The sequence below is a fragment of the Triturus cristatus genome, chromosome 5_1, assembly GCF_964204655.1.
Source record: "Triturus cristatus chromosome 5_1, aTriCri1.1, whole genome shotgun sequence".
NCBI lineage: Eukaryota > Metazoa > Chordata > Amphibia > Caudata > Salamandridae > Triturus > Triturus cristatus.
The window spans coordinates 611,020,502-611,043,374 of NC_140587.1; the positions used below are offsets into that span (position 1 = coordinate 611,020,502).

A 22,873-nucleotide genomic window follows, 5' to 3' on the forward strand; every position below is an offset into this window, starting at 1 on the left:
AGAAATGTTTCTGTAAGTGTTCACCATCTTTTAAGGAGGTCCTCACCTCACAGTAGTATATTTGCATTGCAATTGCCTACAAAGTAAGAATTTTTTGAATATTTGTCTATACCATATGAATTCATTTGTGTGTGTTTTCCTTCTTGGTTAAAATGTCCTTGATCTGGCTTGCAGCCCAGAAGAAATACAATATTCTGTAATTCCTTCTCCATGGGGAGCGCTCAATGAACCACACGAAATATAGAATCACACCTACGGTGGTGATGAAATTGAATTCTGGACGGCAATTTCAACCCACGTAACACTATGGTTAAAACTTTTTAATTAAATGTTTCTTAAAGATCCCTTATCTCACTGCAACTCAAGTGTTCTCTTACATTTTTTAAATCTTAAGTTAGGAAGCACACAGATAATATTTGCTTTTAATTGGTGTTACTTCCTGGCACACCGTTAACTTTAGCCAAGAATGCCTATGTCTCTCTAGGGCAGAGGTCTTCAAACTTTTTGATGCCAAGACCCACCTGTCAAAAATTTGTAGGCATGAGGACCCCCTCCTGACAAAAATTTCTAGAACCAGGTACTCCTCATCCTCGACAACAATAAACTTCCCCAATCCCCACGGTAAATCATTTCTATGGTGGGGAAACAATATTAAACATTGTTTAGCAAACCAAAAGGTTTGTGGGTGACTGTGGTTTGGAATCAGAGGCTTACTACAGAGTTCAAACAAAAAGTCTCCAAAAAGAGTCACCCAAAAATTCACAATGGTGCTTTTTCACAAATAAGACATATTTTGGCAAAACTTCTTTGGATGATAACACCTTTCTGAACTAATGTGATGGGGGTGCTTGCTTTTTTCCAGAGAGACGGTCAATCTGTGGTTGCACCTTATTAATACCAGTTTAACACCCAAATATAGCAATAAGCAACAAAACAGTGACCAGTCCAGCTTTGCAAAAAGAGCACTCTACGGCACAGCAACATGCCGCTGCTTTTTAGTAACTAGTGAACCGGTTGAGCTATAAACACATTTTTTTTGTTAAAATCATCAGCTTATGTGGCAGATGGTTGACAAATCTATAATTATGTGAAAATCGCTGCAGTTGCACAATTGCATAATCCTAGTGGCCCTGGGTATTATGGCTGTAATGCATGGGCTGCAACTTGAGCGCACGGCATTCGAGGAAAACCATACTATATTTTTTTGGATGCTGATTGCCTGGCTTTTACAGCTACAAGGAACTGGATGTTGCTGAACATCATTCATCATGCTCAAAACATACCATTTACAATCATTAATGATGAACTCTAAGTAGCACGCTTTCCTTAATTCCAGGGGAGGAAGTGGTCTCTTAATCTTCTTTCACACTGTTTTTCTAAAAAGGTTTTATTTTTACCATTATGAAAACACCTTATTCTATTTTAGCAAAATCTTGCTCTGGTTATATTGGTTTGCTGCTGTTGTTGACTTCAGTCATGTTTGGGGGGGCTGTAGGGCCTTGAGAGTGTGAGCGCATGGGTGGGTCAAAGGTGTCACTAAAACCAAAATATTCTGTACGTTTTTTTAGGTCCTTCACCATCAGGTATCTACATATAAATGAATGCTCAACTTCCAAAATATAGATTTTAGTAATACCCAGACCATACGCAATGCAATTTTTGTACATAACTGTCCCTTCAACACCCTCCTCAGGGATAGTAATCGGAATGTAAATAAAATTACAATTAAAAGCACGCACTTCAGAGCTCAGTTGTCCAATCAGAAACTGCTTTTCTAGTAAGGTCTTTCAGTACATTAATATTTTCTGTGAAAATTAATTTGAAAATGAAACTGAAGTACCCCAACATTTTAACCTATTGTCAGCTCCCATAAAATGCATCAGGGCTACTGATTAGCTGATAAAAAGTCAGCTACAGGAAAGTCAGAATAGGAACTGGCAATGTGCCTCCAGGTAAATGAAGTTTTCAGCAGCAATCTGTAATGAATATTACCAGGTGTTTTGGCACTTCACAGCTCATCACAAAGCTTCCAGTGATTCCATCAATGAAATCCAGTACCGGCTCTCAAGCATTCCTTACAGCTGCAAATTACCCTTTACATATTCAGATTACCTCGTAGCACATATTTCCATTCCTTTCAGGCAAGTATGCATCCTGGAAGGAAACCTTGTTGAACTGTCTGAGCAGCTCCGGTGTTACAGCACAAGAGGACACTCCCTGAATGACACTGCAGCTTGAAGTATTTTTTAACTTGCATAATGAACCGCCCGGGGACGGTTTTCTTTTTGGAGATTCCAGGCAGCCGTGAAAACTGGGAAATGAGCGACCCCCTTGCCATGACTCCACGACCCACGTGGAGGTCACGCCCCACAGATTGAAGACCTCTGCTCTAGGGGAAAGAATGAAGCCCTTATCACCAGGACATAATAGTTTGAGTTAGAGGGTATTAGCTAGACTACCCATGAGCTAGAGGAAAAATAACAGTTTAACAAAGGGCTAAAAAGTACCTTCTTGGGCTATAAAAACCTTAATTAAAATAGGTGTAGTGGTGCTGGACTAGAGCAAAGGATATATGATCATATGAAATGTGTCAGTGACATGTTTAACTGTAACTTAGCTGCCCTAAGACTGATTTCTATTGAAATTAACCATCCTACATAAACCATTGCCAATTCACGTTGAATGATTTACATTGAAAATCCAATAGAAATTGGAATGTATCTATGATCTTTGAACAAATTGAGAAGTATATTTCTTTGGTTCAAAAGTCTCCACTTAAAGAGATACTGGTTGGAGTTTTTGAAAACCTACTTCATCTACCTTGTTCGTGGGCTAAAATGAATGTTGAATGAAGCATTACTGTAGGAAGTACACCTTTTCTGCATGGCCACCCTATATGTTTCATCATTTGCTGGACCATATATTTTTGCTAGGTTTATAGCTCTATTCATTTAACGTCTGATAACTAGTAGTAAAGTGCCTGCACTCCCCCTTTAAATATGGTTCAATTGGCATCCTCCTAATTGGTATATTTAACTTGCCTATAAGTCCCTAGTGTACGATACAAAATGTAACCAATAGGCAGGAAGTGCCACTAATGAACTCCAGAATATTTTGTACCATTCACTATAGTGGCAGTGCAAACATGGTTCCAACACTGTAGCCTGACTGTAACAGTGCCAAACATGCACTGCAACCTGTCAAAATAAACCCATGTAAATATCCCCTTTAGAATATTAGTAAGTCACCCCAATGTAAGCCTTGTAGCCCACAAGGTAAGGTGCAAGATATTTAAAGTGAGTCATTTAGAAAGTTAAAGTTACGGTGGTGGGCCAAGCTCTACTATGTGGAAAACCAGACTACAGATTAAAATATTAATGCTCTGTTTCGGGAAGGGGACCAGCTAGATAATAATTAAACAACTATTTTTATTAGTTATTAAAAATACAAATCAATTGATTTTTAATAAATAGTAAGGAAAAGTAACTTTCTGAAAATGTGTACCCTTCACCTGTCTGACCTCGCAGAAGGCTGATTAGGATAAGTATCTGCCAGCACTCACCCTGTGTTCAGCCTTGAATAGGTGTGAAAAATGTATGAAATACCTCCCAGGGACAAACAATAGGCTGACCTGAATGGGCAGAGATGACTCTATAAACAGAATATGCAGAGTTGGGGCCCTCAGAGATGAAGTTGAATGTGGCTGAAGACATTCGCCATTTTAAAAATGTCCGGACACGTTGCCTTTTGGGTCTGTTTGCAGTAAGACAAACAGGAACATCTGAAAAAGTGGGAAGGGTTGGCCCTGGTATTTTTTTATCCCAGTGTTTAGGGCATGCTGAAGAGTCACCCCACCCCCCTAGTTGGTTCCAGGAATAAATGTGACACCTCCAGGAACCCACTAAAGAACACTTTCTAGACCTGCTCCCTCTTCTACTCAGTACAAAGAAGTGGACACCAAGGGTCAGTTGTCTGAACTCCTATGTGGGTACATGCAGACAACAAGGTACAAGTGGTGTTTCATGGAAGTACCCATGTGACCAGTGGCAACTGGACCTAGATTGAACCCTGGAATGAGTACCTCAGTACCATTCAGTGAGTCTCTAAGTGCCTCCCCAGAGATCCTATGTTTTTTTTAATTGTGCCTCTGTAGTGGATTGATACTTGAAAGACTAAGTCTGAGTGTTAAAATCTTTACCCAGGACGGACTTGGTTGGTGTATCCATCGAGGTCAGCCTCAAATTGCGCCTACATCCTGGTTTAATGTGATCAAAGACTATCATTGGCACATCGTGCTTTTTGGTGCTATTTTCGCATGCAATTTTAAAAACTCATATCTCAACTACCCTCATTGGATTTTTGCCATTTTGGTGTCAATTTGTCTATTAAACTTAACCCAGCTTTCGAAATCAGTTTGAGAATTTTATTGTTTTGCATTTTAATTTTATAACTGTTTTGCTACTACCTAAATACTTGTTGCCCTAGGTTAAGCTTGTCTTCTCTGTGCCATAGCTACCTGAAGGTTGAGCTCGTGTTAATCTAGTGACTTTGTGGGTTCATCCTGAAATAGGTCGAGATTATTCCTTGAAGTGGGTAATCACCCATCCCAAATGATAATCCAATTTCTTACAGTTACAATTTGTGTAAGTGTTATCATTTATAATGCTTCTTTACCACTGTTACAAATGCACGAAGGTCTTACTAACTATACTACCTTGGATTTGAACTTGCACACCCTCTTTAGACACAGTTTTTTTTCCTGCAAAATTGTTCTCTACGACAGTCCATAAAGCCAAGGAAGCAGACACGATTGTGTGATGTATCTGTGCCAATTATGAAAAGGATAATGGACCGACTATGGGAAGAATTTGGGCGTCTTAGGACATTTGCATAGCACTTGGGGTGGCTAATCGGTTTATTCTGAAGGAAATGTAAGTGAAGGAAATTTGAATTATGATCCCAGGCATCAAGGCGAAGAACAAATTCCTCTCAAAGGAAATAACCATGTATCGGGTGTGAGATTTGCCAGTAAATCATAATTGAAATGGACTCCATCTCTATACCTACTATGTATGCTGCTTACCTCATAGGTGAGGTGGCAATGGAAATCTGTCAGGATTCAGGTTAGACGACACGCACTAAGGGGCTTTATACAATGCAGAACAGGCCTGTGGAATCTTAGTCGGGCAGGAATATTAGATTGCTAACCTTCAGTGCACATACAAACATTCACATTCTGGGCTGAGGTCATATCACAGTCATGAGGGGTAGAGCCCTATTTAGACTCCCGGGGAGGGCTTATTATTGTGTGTGCATCAACAAGTTATGAGGTTGCATTGTTTTTACCGGTTCTGGTTATAGTTCACAACCCTCTTGCATCACTCCCTGCCTGGTATATTTCCCTCTCTGTTCCCTCAATTCACCATTAGTCCCTTCCTTGCCTTGTCCCGTTGGCTGTGCTGTCTCTTGTCCCATGTGTTTGTAATGTGTTCCCAGGGTGCATTCAGCAGAGTTCAGGGGCCTTTCCCGGATTCCTAGTCAACTGGCAGCTCGTCATAGCATCAGCCACTGCTGGAAGCTGGAAGCTGGAAGCCTTGGTTCAGTTGCTAATTGTATTTTGGGCTCAGTTGGTATTAAGTGCTGGCATTCGGCCCTCTTTCTTCCAGATGTTTAGAACTACGTATTTTCATACCAATGAGACAGAGTGATGCAATCCTTAGAAATAGACAAATCCCAGGAGAGTGGACTCCAGTCCAGGACTTCTTTCTCACTCCCTTTCCCTGTTTCTTACCCCATTTCATAGTCTGTTAATATGTTTCATTCTGTTCACCAGCACAACTGTTTAGTTGTAGGAGAGGTTTTCAGTGGGTCCGCAATTCTGAAAACTGACAAATCTCACCAAGATCAGCACTTTTGAGAAATGATAAGAAACCATGAAATACAGGTCTAGTAAATGCAGTGCAACCCCACCGGTAAAGTTTATTGAACTATCTTGAATTTTTAGATTAAACCAATTTAAGGTCAATGTAATATAATGACATTTCAGAATCATGTTAAAACATCATACCTTTATTGTGAAAAGAGAATGTGACATGTTATGAGTTAGAAAAAGCCGTCCTCTCATTGCTGCATCTCAGGAAATGAGTAGCACAGTGAAGCTGTCTTGTGGTTTAAAGGTTAAAAACCACATTTCATTGGGGCAGAAGTGAGGATGGGAAGAAAAGTGTGTCAAAAAGGCAAGAACACTGAATTTGTTCATATCTTAAACTGAACCACTAACCTCAAACCTACGGTCAGAAGACTGAAAGTCCTTCTTGACTTCTTTGGCTGAGGTCCTGTCCAGTTTTGATTATGAGAAATGCGTTTTGGTTGGCCTGGTCAAAAAAGGGCTTTGCCCACTATGTGGCGTGTCTAACTGATTGAAGAAACAAACATTGGCAAAGCCAATCAGCCGCTGTCTGTGCAGGTAACAGCGGTGGGGTGGTGGGGCCGTGTAAGGGGGGATTCCGAGGGACCATGCCTAGTGAAAATTAAATAAATAATTAATTTTCCCTCAGCATCGTTCCTCAGACTCTTCCCTTGCACGGCCCTCTGCCCCACCGCTGTTACCGGCACGGACCGCGGCTGAAGTCAATGTGTTCCACCTATGAGAGAGCTATTGGCTTTGACAATTTGTTTTAGCAATGTTGTACACCAGCATGGCGTCTGGATAGCATGGTTAAAGGATAGTGGCCTAGAGGAAAGTCATGTAGAGTAGAGTGGCAAACAGTGGAATGGAGTGGAGTGGCGTGGAGTGGAGTAGAATATCGTAGAATGGAGATAGGGTGGAGTGCCAGAGAGTTGAGTGGCGTAGAGTCAAGTGGCATAAAGGGGAGTTGAGCAGTGGTATAGAGTGGAGTGGCACAGAGTGGAGTAAAGTATAGAGTGGCATTGTGTGAAATGGAGTGATTAATGTGATATGTGCGAGCTTGAAGCTGCCGTCTCTGACTCTGTCTCAAAACTGTCTGGACCGAAAATTAAATCAGCCCAGCTGCCACTGACCAATGAAGCCAAATGAAGTGAGCGTGATGGCACCAACCAATAGTAAGTAGTGGGTGGGATCTAAGCCCTTTTTAGGTTTGTTTAAAATACAATAAATCTTGAAGATAGAGTGCATGCACAGTGCCTTGGATGAGACCTAAAAATGTACATATGGTCATGATCTTTTGAGATGTACTGGGGCAGTCACTGAAGCTCATACCCATGTCAAAGACTTCTGCATATCCACAAATACTAACCGAGGGTGCCCTGGGATAAACGGCCATCGAACTAAGCAAAGGTGGTCAAAGGTTTAACACAGTGTTTCACTTTAACTATACATTTTGAAATTCCAAATTAAAGATTAGCGCATTGTCCCCTACATGAGTAGCTGACTTCAAATTGATTAATTTTTGGCCGGATATTCACACAACTTTCAACGTGCTCCTATTAGGCAAATAAAAAATACCCGTGCAATAAATTCCAACTCTAACAGTCTTATTAACCACTCTACCATCCTAAACCATGGGGGGATGGCAAGATGATCACCAACTGCACACACATGCCTGCACGTGTACACCCACACACGTACATTTAACACCTTCTGCAAATTGCCTGGTAGGAAGCATGCAGGTGTGTTTTATCATTCCGTTGTTTTTAGAAGAAACATTCGTATTTGTGGTATCCGCTATCTGAGGTGGAAACATATGGTGTGACTCATGTAGATGAAGTAAAATGCAAAGTGTTGGTTGTGTGACATGCACATGCAGTGAAGAGCACGTGCATTGACTAGCTCCCCTCTTCATCTCACTGTCCTACGAAAATGGAAACCTTTTCCCCAGGGCTTCTGCCTTCTTGTCTGAGGTGAGCTACTCACGTTTGAACTCTATCGCTTTATTCCGTTTGCTAAGAAGCATTTCGCATTTTTCTTTGCAGGAGTTTAACTTTTAAATTAGAATTGGAAAGATCACGCGCCTGTCCTGGATTTACATTTATCCCTCGGAGCTAAGTCTGACAAGCGTCCTGAAGATAATGCTGTTTCGCCATCAATTCGCTTTTATCCCATTCTGCGGCGTAAAGCCTCGGGTTTCATCCGTGAAAAGCCCGGTTATATTAAAGGCGCTTTGGGTTTGTGTGAATCTAGGAGGTAGCTCACTGATCCAGTGAGGAGAAAGGCCAGGAGCTGCCGATTACATACAAATGCCAAAAATCTTTTTTTATTATAGTCATTGTAATTCCCTCCAGATTCTTAACCTTTTACAAATGTTCCAGTTTTATGCATCACAAAATGATTCGGCTCTTTGCCGCCTGTTGAACGCAGTCGACGTCTGTAACTTACGGAGAGCAGCACTTGGACGCCGCTGTGGATGACCTCGAGGTACTGGAATCCAATGAGGCAGCCCGACACCGAGACGTACGAATGATCGTCGAGGCTCTGGCTGGCCGGAGGGGGCACCACCCGCCGCACACATCCTGGCCCGTGCTCCCGCCACCAAGACCGGTGGATGGAGATGTTGAAGGTCATGAGATCGGTGTCCTGAAAAACAAAGACATGCATTCTGGTTATGCGAGCCCATCCTGCATTTTAAAGGATGGCAAACAGTGTATGGTTCAAGATTAGTATTAGATGTTAATGTTAGTGATGCAATATAATGGTATTGTATATGCCTCTTGAAAGTCTGCTTTGAAGACGAGTCAAACATAAGCTGAGAAAAAACTTTAGTGAGAAGCACCGAAAAGAAGGGCATGGATAGAAAACAAGAGATAAAGGAGTAAGGGCCATATATATAATTTCCATTCACAAACCAAAGATGCGTAACTGGGGAACGTGGTTTGTGATGCGATCGATGGACTTCATTTATGAGGCCCCTAGTGGCACTTTTGCACCACCGTGGCGTCACTTGTTTGACGCTCCGGTGGCGCAATGTGCAGCAGCATATTTACGAGACCATGCAAAGCCACTTTTTGTATCTTTTCACAGCATTGTAAATATGTGCCCCTTTCATGCAGAACACTGAGTGAAAAGGGCGTTCCATGGGTGTTGCTGTGGTTTGTTCCCAAGCAACACCCATGGAATCGGAAGCATTCCCAAATTTACCAGGAACTGTAAACCTGGGAATGTGTCAGATTCAATAGCCACCCCAGGCGTGGCGTTAGGGAGGCGCTGTGAGGGGAAATATCCTTATTTCACCTTTTTTTCTCCCTCTTTCTAAGTGTGCTGCAGCAGCACACATAGAAAAGGGGAAAACACCTCTTGTGATTGTTTCTGTGCAGGAAGGTGTCTCTTTCTGTACAAGAAAATCACCCTTACATAGCAAACACCCTGGAACTATGGTGCAAGGGTGCCTTCATTTGTGCATGGCAGCCCATTATGTGTCAGCGCAGGGGAAAAGGACAGGCCTGGGCCATATCTCATAGCTACATTGCATTCCTGCCCTTTTCTTTTGACACAGGGCAGTGCAGCAAAATTCCTTGCGGCACTACCCTGCGCCAAAACCTCCTAAATGAGGCCCTATGTATTAGTAGATCACATCGCAAATTGTGCCATTTGATTTGAGATGTCATCAGTGATTTCATCAATGATGTTCATTAACAAGTCGTAAATGATGTCATATATAAGGTCATAAGCAGCGCATGACTGGTGCGTGAGTTAACTTTTACTGCATTTGTTTCAGTGAATTTCTAAGGTTGTTTTTTTCAACATACCTTAAGTTCTTAAACCAAACCTAACCATAACTGCACTTGGTTATTTTTCAGTGACTTTCTTTTTTATCATATGGCATTTCCAAATCCTCCTTGTGCATATACTCTAATTACTGCCAACCTCTGCAGAGAACGGTCTTCGGTTGAGCACCACAGGAGGTGTCCCCAGGGCCTTACCTTTGGACAGTCCCAACCTGTCATAGTGTTCCTGCTAACTCTCAAATCATTTCACTTTTAAGTGTGGGTCACTTATGTCCTTTCTGCCACTTGGACCTGGAAGGCCCTGTACTGCCAGAGGCTCAATCCTAAAGTACGTTTTTCTATTTACCTTCATTCACCATGCCTGCAAGCATTAACTCTCCCATCTTACCATCCCAGATAACATCCTTAGATCACCTATAACCTGAAACCTCAAACATCATTTGCACATTAAAAAGGCATTCTTCCTCATAAACCTCAACCATCACTCAATCAAAGCCACAATTAAAACAGTGGTCTCTGGCAAGCTGGAGTATTCCTGCCACTTTCTAATGGGACTGCTATTCTAGCCATTCAAATCTCTGGACCAGTTTGTTTAATTGTCTCAGGTCCACACATAGACGAAGGGACCCATTGGTCTTACAAGCTGCGACTACAGGGGCCAAACATTCAGTCCCTTCGACCTCTTCAATTATCCCGCCTTGTTTGAGTTTCTCCAGTTCCCTTTTCATCTCATCCCTGACGGCCAAGGGTACATTCCTTACCAACCAGTTATTAGCATTATGATTTTAAACTGCTCAGCTTTCTCTATCAGCCCCACCCCCATTTCAGGCACCAGGCTGAATTGTTCAAAATACACAACATTATCTCAGTGATTTTCAGTTATCATCTATTTACTTTACCCACTACTTCAGGACATAAGTTAAACTTCACCTAACCAATTGTATTCCATAGAGCACTACTACTGTAAAATCCCTATCGCCTTAATTTGAGGTCCAAAATCTCACTCAACCTATCAAGAACACCCACAATACCTCTGTAGCATGGATTCCAGTCCAACAACTGTAGTTCACAATATTCAGTGACAAAATCATAACTAAATATTGCAAGCTATGCAATCACCAGTAACATGAATCACTGCCAACCTAGCTAGCCAGAGTTCTGCTCCATGCCACTGAGTTCCAAACCACCCCATTAACTATCTATTTATTTTTTATAGCTCTGCAGGGTTTTGCATAGTATGCATCATTATGCCTATGTAACCATATTACATATTCCCTGCGTGAAACAGCGTTTACAATGCTGTTCTTACCCCGCAAGTAGGTAACAACGCGGTTGTTACAATGACCGTGTTGTTACCACGCGTGCCTTTACAACGCAAGTCGTTTCTACGACTTGCTCTAGGTGGTGTGCAACAACAGGGAATGTGTTGGATTCTAAATCCAACACATTCCCTGCTGTTGCGCTAATTGGAGTAGGAATAATCATTTATTCTATTCCTAAGTCCAGCGCGCCATTAAAGGTAGCAACGCGGTCGTTGTAACGACCGCGTTGTTACCTACCGCGATGTAATATGTGGCGTTGTAACGTCACATATTCATTCCCTGCACAACATATTTGTTAAAGGTGCTGAATTAGAATATAAATAAAAATGAGTTAAAAATTGACCCATATTCAAAATCAGAATGCTTCTTGCTGCTATTCAGGCAATTGGTCAGCAACCAAAAATTCACACACATATAAGGAATCATGGGCCATATGTATCAAAAGACTTTGAAAAAAGTGGTTGGAAATTGCGTACCTACTATTGGCCAACAGTCTTTAATTTTGTGTTGTAACTTCTGTACTAATAGGTTGCACGACAAAATGTTAGTCGCAGGGGGTCACGCAATGTCCACCCAAATGAAAATTAATTAGGCAGGTCACAATTTGTGACCCTCATTGATTGCCTAAAAACACTGGGATGGTGGCTTGCAAGGAACAGCAGACCATCATCCCTGTGTTTGCATTCCTTAATGGCAATCTTTTTTTTCTAAAGCAGCTCTTGTACCTTAAAGAAAGTAGTGCTCCTTTGAAAAAAAAGTTTCCCATTTCGTAAAACATCAGAGGGTGAGCAGGTAGGTAAACACCCAAAATATTGATTCCAAAATATCGACTGCCCAGAATATCGAAGTTAAAATATAGAGTGGACAGAATATCGACTCTACAAAATATAGATAGGTCAGATTATCGAAATTGGGGTACAAAATATCGATTACCAAAATATAGACTTTAAAAATATAGATTACCAAAATATAGACCTTAAAAATATCGAATACCATAATATCGAATTTTAAAATATAGATTACCATAATGTCGAATTTTTTTGTGTGTTATGTATGGTAGTATATGTGTTAAAATGATGTCTTATTGTTGTAATGTATGTTTAATTTATTTAAACAAATGAATGTTATGAAATTTAATTATTGCGTAATTTAATTCCGTAGCGGGTTGTGGGTTTATAGGGGAATAGGGTGGGAAGTAATTTAATTATGGTTAATTAAATGTTAATTATATTTATATGTTTTGATAATTAATTAATTGATAATTAATTATTAATTGGTAATTTATTTTTATTAATTGGTAATTAATTTATATTAATTGATTAATTGATAATTATGTTAATTGTATTTGTTATTTATAGGAGCGGGTTGTGGGTTTGTAGGGGAATTGGGTGGGAAGTAAATTAATTGTAATAAAGTAAATAATTAATTTTTTATTTATGTGTATTGATAATTGATAATTAATTTGTAATTGGTAATTAATTATTATTAATTGGTAATACATTTTTATCAATTGATAATTAATATTTTTAAATGGTAATTAATTGTTATTAATTGGTAATTATTTTTAATTAACTTTTTATCAGTATTGATAGTTAATGTCATCTTATATTTAATTTAAATCATTACTTTCCCTACATTTGCACTCTCTGGAGTGGGAATAGTAATTTTTACCTCTACGCTATCCAACGCTTTCCCTACTGTTGCACTCTCTGGAGTGGGAATAGTAATTTTTACCCCTACGCTATCCAACATTTTCCCTACAGTTGCACTCACTGGAGTGGGAATAGTAATTTTTACCTCTACACTATCCAACGCTTTCCCTACTGTTGCACTCTCTGGAGTGGGAATAGTAATTTTTACCCTTACGCTATCCAACGTTTTCCCTACTGTTGCACTCACTGGAGTGGGAATAGTAATTTTTACCCCTACGCTATCCAACGCTTTCTCTACTGTTGCACTCTCTGGAGTGGGAATAGTAATTTTTACCCCTACGCTATCCAACGTTTTCCCTACTGTTGCACTCACTGGAGTGGGAATAGTAATTTTTACCCCTACGCTATCCAACGCTTTCCCTACTGTTGCACTCTCTGGAGTGGGAATAGTAATTTTTACCCCTACGCTATCCAACGTTTTCCCTACTGTTGCACTCTCTGGAGTGGGAATAGTAATTTTTACCCCTACGCTATCCAACGTTTTCCCTACTGTTGCACTCACTGGAGTGGGAATAGTAATTTTTACCCCTACGCTATCCAACGCTTTCCCTACTGTTGCACTCACTGGAGTGGGAATAGTAATTTTTACGCTCTCAGTATCCAACAAAATCTCGACTTTTTAAAATTACTTATATTATGTTTACATTTTAAGCTATTTTATATTATATTATGTATGTTTTATTTAATTGTTTTTAATATTTAATTAATTTTATATTATTTTTAATACATTTAAAAAATTCGATATTTTGGCTAACTATATTTTGACTGTCTATATTTTGGAATCGATATTTTAGTACTTACCTGTTTGTAGATAGGGAGTCGATATTCTGTCCCTCGATATTTTAGTGTCGATTTTTTGTATAGTCGATATTTTGTCCCTCGATATTTAGTCACTGAACCGAGCAGGTAGTGGTGTTCTCGCTCATTACCTACTCCTACTGACATCCCTTGACACCATTCGTCAAGGGAAAGGTGTCCAAAGGGAACACTTTTCCGTTTGAGAATCAGTTACTACCTTCTCTCATATGCTGATAACTGATCAATGGTTTGAAATCACAACTGTGGTCGAAAAACAGTGATACATTCAATGTTGAATCGCATTTAGGAGAGGGCGCTTTTTTCAGGCACGTTACTAATTTCGAATTGGTATGAGTCGCTAAACCTATTTTAATAGGGAAATGCTTTTCAGATTCATAAAATGGATTTAATACATTACTAAAAGCCACTTTGTGTCACCCAGCACTGTGATGTGAGTTTCAGGGTTTTTGATCAAAAATGGCTTTGAACATCTGACGCCATTTTGTAAGTTAAATTTACTTTATAGTTTTCTATCAGAATAATACTAATTTCCATGTGACAGCCATGTTGCTTAAATGTTTTTGTACAAGGATGAAATCCCCGTCAGGGCACTATCTTGTCGCATGGCAACAGGGCAACGGCAGGGACTGTTTCAGGAACCTATTCCACACCTGCACACAGGTGCAGGGTGGAGATATGCACCATTTCACAATAAATTAAACTTGTACGCCATCTTTACAACTGTGAGTCAGAACTTGATCCATAGCACAGTTAAAAACCACAGAAGCTCTGATTGCCTACTACTCAGCAAAGACACTAACATGACGCCAAGCAACGCTCTACAAGGCAAAGTGGTGCAAACAGCAGCAATGGCCAACTTACTGCCTCACAATATATTTTGTGCTGAAGAAATGATGGGTGTAACTGCAATAAATGATGGACGGAATGTTGAATGATTCAAACATTCTCCCCTCCAGTCAAGAGATCTGGGTTAAATCCATTGTTCTTTTGCACGCTACGTCACCCTAGTTTGGACCCAGCCATATGCAAATCAGTCTTGACCCTGTGCCTCGTGGGAACAGTCCAGACCGAACTGCCAAGCCAGGTCCACCCTGGACAGAAGACAAGCATTCTGGGACCGGTTTTGGGGTATGTCACCATTCATCAGCCAGGCTAGCTTGAATCCAGTGACACAGTGAGAAAGGGACCCACGTCTGGGCATACCCGTCCCACTTAGGGCAAAAAGTGTAACTGCAACAAATGATGGACGGAATGCTGAATGGTTCAAACACTCTTCCCCAGTCAAGAGATCTGGGCTAATGAACGATGATGGATTCAACCCAGATCTGTGACTGGGGGTGAGTGTCTGAAAAGTTTCAGCACTCTGTTCATCATCACCTGGTGTTTGCTTTGTTCGCCTGAAGAAATGATGGGAGCACAGCACAAAACAGCTTTGTATTGACAAACTCCCATTATTATGAAGGGGTGCATGCTGGAATGAAGCAGGACACATACCCACAGGTTTTCATGTAAAGCCAGGCATACCAACATAGTGTTTTGGTTGAAATCCTAAACCTAGTGAAAAGGTGCCAGCATACATTCTTATGATATTGTTATGCAGGAGTGATTCCAAGATTACAGGTTTTGTGGTTCACCTTTGGGTAGTTGAAATCTGTATCGGATGTGGAACAAAGCTCATGCAAGGTGCAGCACATGTTCATTATACACCCCTAATTAGCAAACAGAATTGCCTGGTGCTTATGCACTGCTGTGATGGTGAGCAAATATAGCACACCTGAAAGTAAATATGTTATTGTGGGGTTTTCTAAGTTGTCAGTGGATTTGTACTATTTTCAGTACAATTAATCATAAAATTATAATAACTATGTATAAGAAAACCTTTAACTACTTAATAAACGGCATGCTTCGCTAGTGGAATGCAGCAGACTAATTTTGCAGTTAGTTGACTCACCAAATAGTATAATTCTCTCTGGTTATCAAGATATCTACTGTAAATACTCCTTGAGCATGCTTTACATTGTAACAGTTTGTCCATGTCCAATTTGAAGCAATTTTATTGCCGATGTACAGCACTGGACACATAATATAAAATGCCTGGATTTAGTATTTTATCAGTTTTTTAATGGAACTTTCCTATCCCTATTACAAGACCAAAGTGCTATATGAAAGATCCCGAGTACCTGCTTCATGGATAGTATGGATGTATGGATAGTAGAGTTGGTTTCTGGAGAGAAGGTGTGGAAAAAGGTTTTGTGTTATGAATGAGGTTGTGGTTGTGTTGTAAACATGTTAAACTAAAGAATGGCTTGAGGTGGGCAGATAGAATCTCATTTGCTTATCCCTATCATTATCACATTTTCTTATTTATATCTTCTAATAACTGGGTGGGCTGCCAGAGCAAATGCCTTGGTGCATTTAGGATCCACAGTAGTGCATCACAATGATAACAAGAGACATATACAGTAGTGTACGAAATAGGGTTATTAGTTCTGCAGGATGTGAGGCCTGTTTAAGAAATAGGTAAAGAATTTCCCTTAAGGGGGAACCAAGCACCCCATTGTTGCACTTGACTATATCAAAGTAACGAAACAAAGCATCCAAATGTCTACTCAGGGGAGGTGGTGTGGGCCAGTAATCACCATTTGCTGGCACGCAATATTAACATTCAATAAATGATCGTCCAGTGTTTTTTCTTAGAAAAACGAATGCACATTTATCACACACACACCACTAAAAACGATTGCACAAATTTAGAAATATATACATCAGGCAGATTGATATACCTTTGGTGACATTTTGAAATCATATTTGACCCATAATGGGTCATGAGTCCACAAATCACAGCACACCCCCAACTATACCAGATGGAGCATCACGGTATGGGAGGGTTATCATTTTAAATAATGCAGGCTGATTGGCTTTGTCAAAGGTTCATCACAGCAACAAATAAGGCAAGCCTATTGGCTTTGTCCAAGGTCACGACATCAATAACATAAGGTAAGCCTATTGCCATTGTCAAGAGTTACCAAATGTAAAAATCTGATAATCCACGTGCTATTAATAACCATTTTATCACTGTGGTGATTAACCATGTTTAAATGCAATCACTACTGTGAAAAACCATTATTAGCAATATATTGTCAATAAAGCATTTAAAATGAACATAACATGTGACTGAGTCTTTCTTTAACACATTTAGGCAGCATAACAGACAGTCATTGAACCAACCACTAGATTTTGCAGCACTTCCCGGGAAACAACCTTTCCAATGCAGTCATTACATCGCACTACCTTTACAATGCAGTCTTTACATCACAACATCCTTTACATAGCATGCCATTACAATGCAGCCATTACATCGCATGTCACTACAATGCATGTCACTACAACGCAGGCACTACATTGCATGTCATTACAATGCATACCATTACAACGCATAGTACCCTTACACTATCCGGCACTTACCCTACTGTTGCACTCACTGGGGTTAGAATAGTAATTTTTACCCCTACACTATCCAACACTTACCTTAATGCGATGTAATGGTATGCATTGTAATGGTATGCGTTGTAATGGTATGTTGCGATGTAATGGAATGCACTGTAAAGGTAGTTTCTAAAAATGCGAAGTAATGGTATGCGATGTAAAGGAATGCGTTGTAAAGGATGTTGCGATGTAAAAACTGCATTGTAAAGGCATGTGTTGTAAATGTATGCATTTTAACGTCATACATTCCACTTCCCTGTTGTAGAACAAACGTTCCAACTTGAGGAGTATTTTGAAAGTGAAGCAAAAGCCTCCCCAGGTCATGTGTCCTTTGACCTGGGAAAAATAGGTTTCATCTAGTGAGTTATTTTCTGGGGGGCGGGGGGTTGTGCCTCCTACAGCCCTCACAACATTGTTTGTTGGAGCGCATGCTCTCAGGAGCAGCACAAAACTGAAAAGAAGCACCGAAAAATATGTTGATGAGTCCCACAGGGCCTATGTAGCGCTTCCAGCTCGGGAGCCATGAATATTATTTTAGCAGGGGTAGACATATTTTACCATGCAGAGGTCTTTTCTGCCCTAACACCCCACTTCATACTCTGCAGACCTCTTTGAGGTCAATCTCAATAACATTGGGTGGTTGACTGAAAAAAGCGGCATCCTTCCAGAAGAAAGAGCAGACCAGTGGCAACTGGGACATTGGCTGGTGTCCTTCTTGTGATGAGTGGGTTTCTCCTAGTGCTATCTTTGACATAATTTGCGAGAAGCTGTGGAAATATTATGAGTGATTAGGGGAAAGGACTCCAGCATCTAAAGCAATTGTTACTCTTGGCTGTTGCTGTCAGGAATTGGTAAGAGGATACATGTGTCTTTCTTTTGGCGAACCCATGGCATATTTACAGTAGAATTAAGCAGTTAAAAGGGACTCAACTTTGACTGTGGTCCTAAGGATGACAGAGTAGAGAGGATGGTCACTGCCTTGGATCCGTGGATGGAACGAACCTAGAGGAGTGCCAGGAAGACGTGGAGTTTTTGAGTGTGCCAATCAGCAAAGTAACTTACTTCACAGATAAGATTTACAACCTTTTTATCAGAAGTCATCATATCATAGGTAAGCACTATTTATCAAGAAATTAATATATTTTAAATGCACCAAAGTTCTTCTCAAAACTTGTACACTCTTGCTTGACAACATGTTTTCCACTGCCAATAGGTGTGTGGCTTGCAACTCATTGTAGAATGCAAACACCTAGGGCAACTGAAATATGTTAAAAAAATAATATAACATAACTTGACATATAGGGACATGAACACCATGATATAACCAAGTACAACTGTTATTTTATTAAAGTAATACAATAATATTAAATATAAATAATTCACATGCATACTTCAATCATGACTGCATTCACTCTGAAATCATTCTGAACAGTGAGGACAAGGTACACAGACAAAACAATAACAACAGACATATAATCAACTGATAATATCTTGTGTTTCCTGATAGATAATAAATATTTCATCAAAGACACTGGTCTGTCTGCATAAGAAACAATATAATCAAATAACAGTCAGTGGCTGGAATACAAAATCCTTTCTATCGCATTTAGGCACGAAAATGCCTTTGTCAGGAAATGTCACACACAACACTTGCATAGCACCCGAGTCTGAACTCCCAAAAGGAGCACTAGATATAAATGTCTGAAACTGGCTGATTGAGCCAGAATGTTACATGGGCAGCCAGCAAACCCAAGCAGGTACTCAAAGACTCAATCTATACGAGTACCTAGTGATGTTTACTTGCACAAAAACACTGATGCAAACTCGAAAGTACGCTGATAACTGAGGGGCAGATTTATGTTCCCTGGCGCATCCCTGCAAATCAGCAGGGATGCGCCAGGAAAGATGCGTCACGAAAGTTTACCCTTGCGCCACAATAGATACGCCGCATTTACAATGCAGCGCATCGTGGAGCAAGGATAAACAGATGCGTGACGCATCTGATGGCGGAAGGGCGGCGCATTGCTGGAGTTGCGTCGCAAGCGTGACGCAACTCCAGCAAGGCTCGGGTGTGCCCTATCATTACAATGCTGCGTCAATCCTTACGCCTGCTACAAGCAGGCGCAGGGTTTTGACGCAGCATTGGCTCAAAAGTGACTGAGTGAAATCTTGTAGATTTCACTCAGCCACTTTTAGGAGGCGTTCCTGCGACAGAACGCCCCCTCCTGCACAGGTACGCCTACTTCAGGCGGAGGGCTTTACAACGTGACGCATCTCCCAGATGCGTCACGTTGTAAATACCCCACAGCATGGCGCAGGATTTGCGCCGCCGCTGCGTCACAAAAGTGACGCAACGGTGGCGTAAATGAGGCGCAAGGGGCTCATAAATCTGCCCCAAAATTGTTAGGAAAAACTGCAATATCTGGGAATGGCCACTCAATGTCAGACCAGAGACAGCGTGTTCTGCAGCTGAACGCTGTCTGAACCATCTTGTAACACATTGTATTCTTTAGATGAAAATGTTTGTTTGGGCTCACTTAAAAACACAAAGGTTAAAGTGGAGTTATACAAAGGTCTTCTGATAATAGAACAATTATAGGAATATGTTTTAAGCCTTTGGGTTAGGGGGTCAGGGTGTCCCTACACTGATCCCTTATGTCATTTTGTTATTTGTTTTTTAGGACTCAGAGACCAAGTCATCACGTCCTGTAATGGGGGCCCCAACATTTTCTTCATGCTGGGGCCACCGATCACATTACTCGATCCCACTGGACTTCCACAGGACCAGCCAATCATGATTCTTTTTTCCTCCTTTTTTTCCCCACTGGAGTCCCGCAGAAACAGATATCATTATTTTTTAAACCCTTGTTTCTTTACATTTGCTGAACAGATTTACAGCAAATAACAAAACTAAGCTTTCTGGATAAATATCTAGCTTTCTCAAACATTTGCTGTGATTCTGTTCAGCCATCCTTACTGTATTGTTGTCTAATCTTCCCTATGGAAATTTCATGGTGAATGAAGTGTTTTGCCCTGTCCTCCCCCTTTTACGGCCCGGCTGACGGATCACACCCAAACTTTCGAGAAAGGAGCTATGGTGAAGGACATATTTAGGGAAAATGTTGTGAAGATTTGTCAAACTGTACCAAAGCAAAACATAAAATGATCTGCCATTGGAAACTCTGACTCACATATAATTTATACAGTGGCAAACACCACTGCACAATGTATAGAATCACAAAGACTCCATATAGTTGATTGCTATAATTGCAGTAACTTAATTTCAGGATTTATTCATGGTGAATATGTAGCTCTTCATCAGCATTAAATCCGAAATGAGTCCATGTTTGCTACTTCATGTATTTACATGCCAACTGTCTTAAGCCTAGTATACTATCTCCTCCTCGTTCATGGTTAAACTGATCAATGGCGATGTATTTTCAACTTTCCCCTTTGCTATTATAAGTAACAGAACCTGGTGAGAGTCATACAAGTCACCCCATCCTGGATTTCACTGGATGCCTGCTGAGCTAGGGCCCAAAATCTACTGCTAGGAACATTACAAAAAAAGGGTCAGTTGTCACTGGAAAAATCTGATGTGTCCATGTTGCGTTTTGGGCCGTTTCCTGTCGCAGGTACTCTGTATACCCACACAAGTGAGATACCATTTTTATTTGAAGACTTGGGGAAATGCTGGGTGGGTCGAAGTTTTTGTGCTCCCACAGATTCTAGAAAGTTCCATCACAAAAATATGAGGAAATTATGTGTTTTTTTAATGTTTGAGGTTTGCAAGGAATTCTGGGTAACAAAACCTGGTGATAGCCACACAAGTCACCCCATCCTGGATTTCCCTGGGTGTCTAGTTTTTTTTAAATGTGCAGGTTTGCTAGGTTGTAGCTGGGCACATTGCAAAAAAAAGGGTTAATTTTCATGGGAAAAATGTGACGTGTCCACATTGTGTTTTGGGCCGTTTCCTGTCATGGGCACTAGGTCTACCCAGACAAGTGAGGAACCATTTTTATCAGGTCACTTGGGGGAATGCTGGGTGGAAAAATGTTTGTGGCTCCCCTCAGATCCCAGAGCTTTCCATCACATAAATGTGAAGAAAATTTGTTTTTTAAACACATTTTGAGGTTTTCATGGAATTCTGGGTAACAGAACCTGGTGAAAACCACTCAAGTCAACCAATCCTGGATTTTTCTGGGTGTCTAGTTTTAAAAAAGGTACAGGTTTGCTAGGTTTCCCTAGGTGCTTGCTGAGCTAGAGGTCAAAATCCACAGCTAGGTACATTGCAAAAAAAAAAAGTCTGTTTACAGTGGAAAAATGTGATGTATCCACATTGCGTTTTGGGCCGTTACCTGCTGCGGGCACCTGGCTTACCCAGACAAGTCAGGTACAATTTTTATTGGGAAAATTAGGGTAACACAGAATAGTAGAACAAGTGTTATTACCATTTGCCATTCGATGCATTTCTGCCTTCCAAACGTAAGACAATTTGTAAAAAATAAGTCATTTTGAAAAATACCCTCTAATTCACATGCAAATATGACTACCCACAAATTCAGAGATGCACAAATAACCACTGCTTCTAAACTCCATATCTTGTTCCCATTTCAGAAGCACATAGGTTTCCTTGATACCTTTTTTTCACTCTAGATTTTGCCAAATGAATTGCTGTATACCTGGTACACAATGAAAAACCACTGCAAGGTGCAACTCAGTTATTGGCTTGGGGTACCTCAGGTTCTTGGTGAACCTACAAGCCTTATATATCACCGCATTCAGAAGGGTCCCGCAGACGTAACGGTATATTGTTTTCAAAACTCTATTATAGTTAGAACAAGTTACTGGTGAAAACGTAGGCACAAATGGCTGTTTTTTTCAACTCCATTTCAATATTTTTTATTTCAACTGTTACTTTCTATAGGAAAACTTTGAGGAATCTACACAAATGACCTTTTGCTGAGTTCGGAATGTTGTCTACTTTTCAGAAATCTATAGCTTCTGGGATCCATGATTGGTTTCACACCCATTTCTACCACTAACTGGAAGGAGGTTGAAAGCACAAAAAACTGAAAAAATAGGCGATGTCCCAGTAATATACCAAAACTGTGTAGAAAAGTTTGTTTTGGTTTTCTGACAAAGTTCTGCCTGCTCCTGTAAGCTGGGGAGATAGTGATTTTGGCATCATAAACCCTTTGTTGATAACATTTGCAGGGAAAAATCCAAATGCTTTCTTATGCAGCCCCCCCTCCTCCCCCCCCCAAAAAAAACAAAATGTAGCTGTATTATGGCTAATTTCTCGGTCCCGTCCAGGAGAATACACAAACCCTTAGAATCCTCAGGGTGTTGCAGAAAAGACACACATTTGGCATGGATACCTTGTGTGGATAAAAAGTTATGGGGGCCTAATGGGGAACTACCCCAAATACCCCCTAAAAAAGGCATGGGTCGGGGGGGTTAGGCTTGGCAATGAAGGGGTTAAATGTAAAAGAGATGCGTCTCAAACAGAAAAACTAAAAGTTTTCTTTTCATTGTTTAAGAGCAGGCAGTGGTCCGTAAAATGTTTTAACAAATATTCACGAAAGAGAAGAGGTCCCTTCGGAACCCCAGCCCAGTTGCGAATGGGTTACCAGATACTTGAAGTAGGTAGTAAAATGCAAATGTTTTACAACCACATTTCGGTTCCAAAATATTCTTGCATACCACTGCAATTCGGTATTTGGAAGGGACGCCCTGAACACGCCCCCTCCTAATACCGACTCACAAACCGAATTTAGGATTCGATAATAGGTTATCGCTTTGCAAATTGAGCCTTTGTACATTGAAAAG

At 40.6% G+C, this 22,873-nt stretch overlaps 1 protein-coding gene across 3 annotated transcripts in view; it reads right to left on the reverse strand.

Annotated features, from left to right (window-relative positions):
• LOC146831275 (sodium/potassium-transporting ATPase subunit beta-1-interacting protein 3) overlaps positions 1-22,873 on the reverse strand; it is a 2,306,425-nt gene that overhangs the window by 662,864 nt on the left and 1,620,688 nt on the right. For all 3 annotated transcript variants that reach the window (XM_085605542.1, XM_085605544.1, XM_085605543.1), the window contains exon 4: positions 8,357-8,554. In XM_085605542.1, the coding sequence (XP_085461668.1) occupies positions 8,357-8,554 (198 nt within the window). The remainder of the gene's footprint in view (positions 1-8,356; positions 8,555-22,873) is intronic.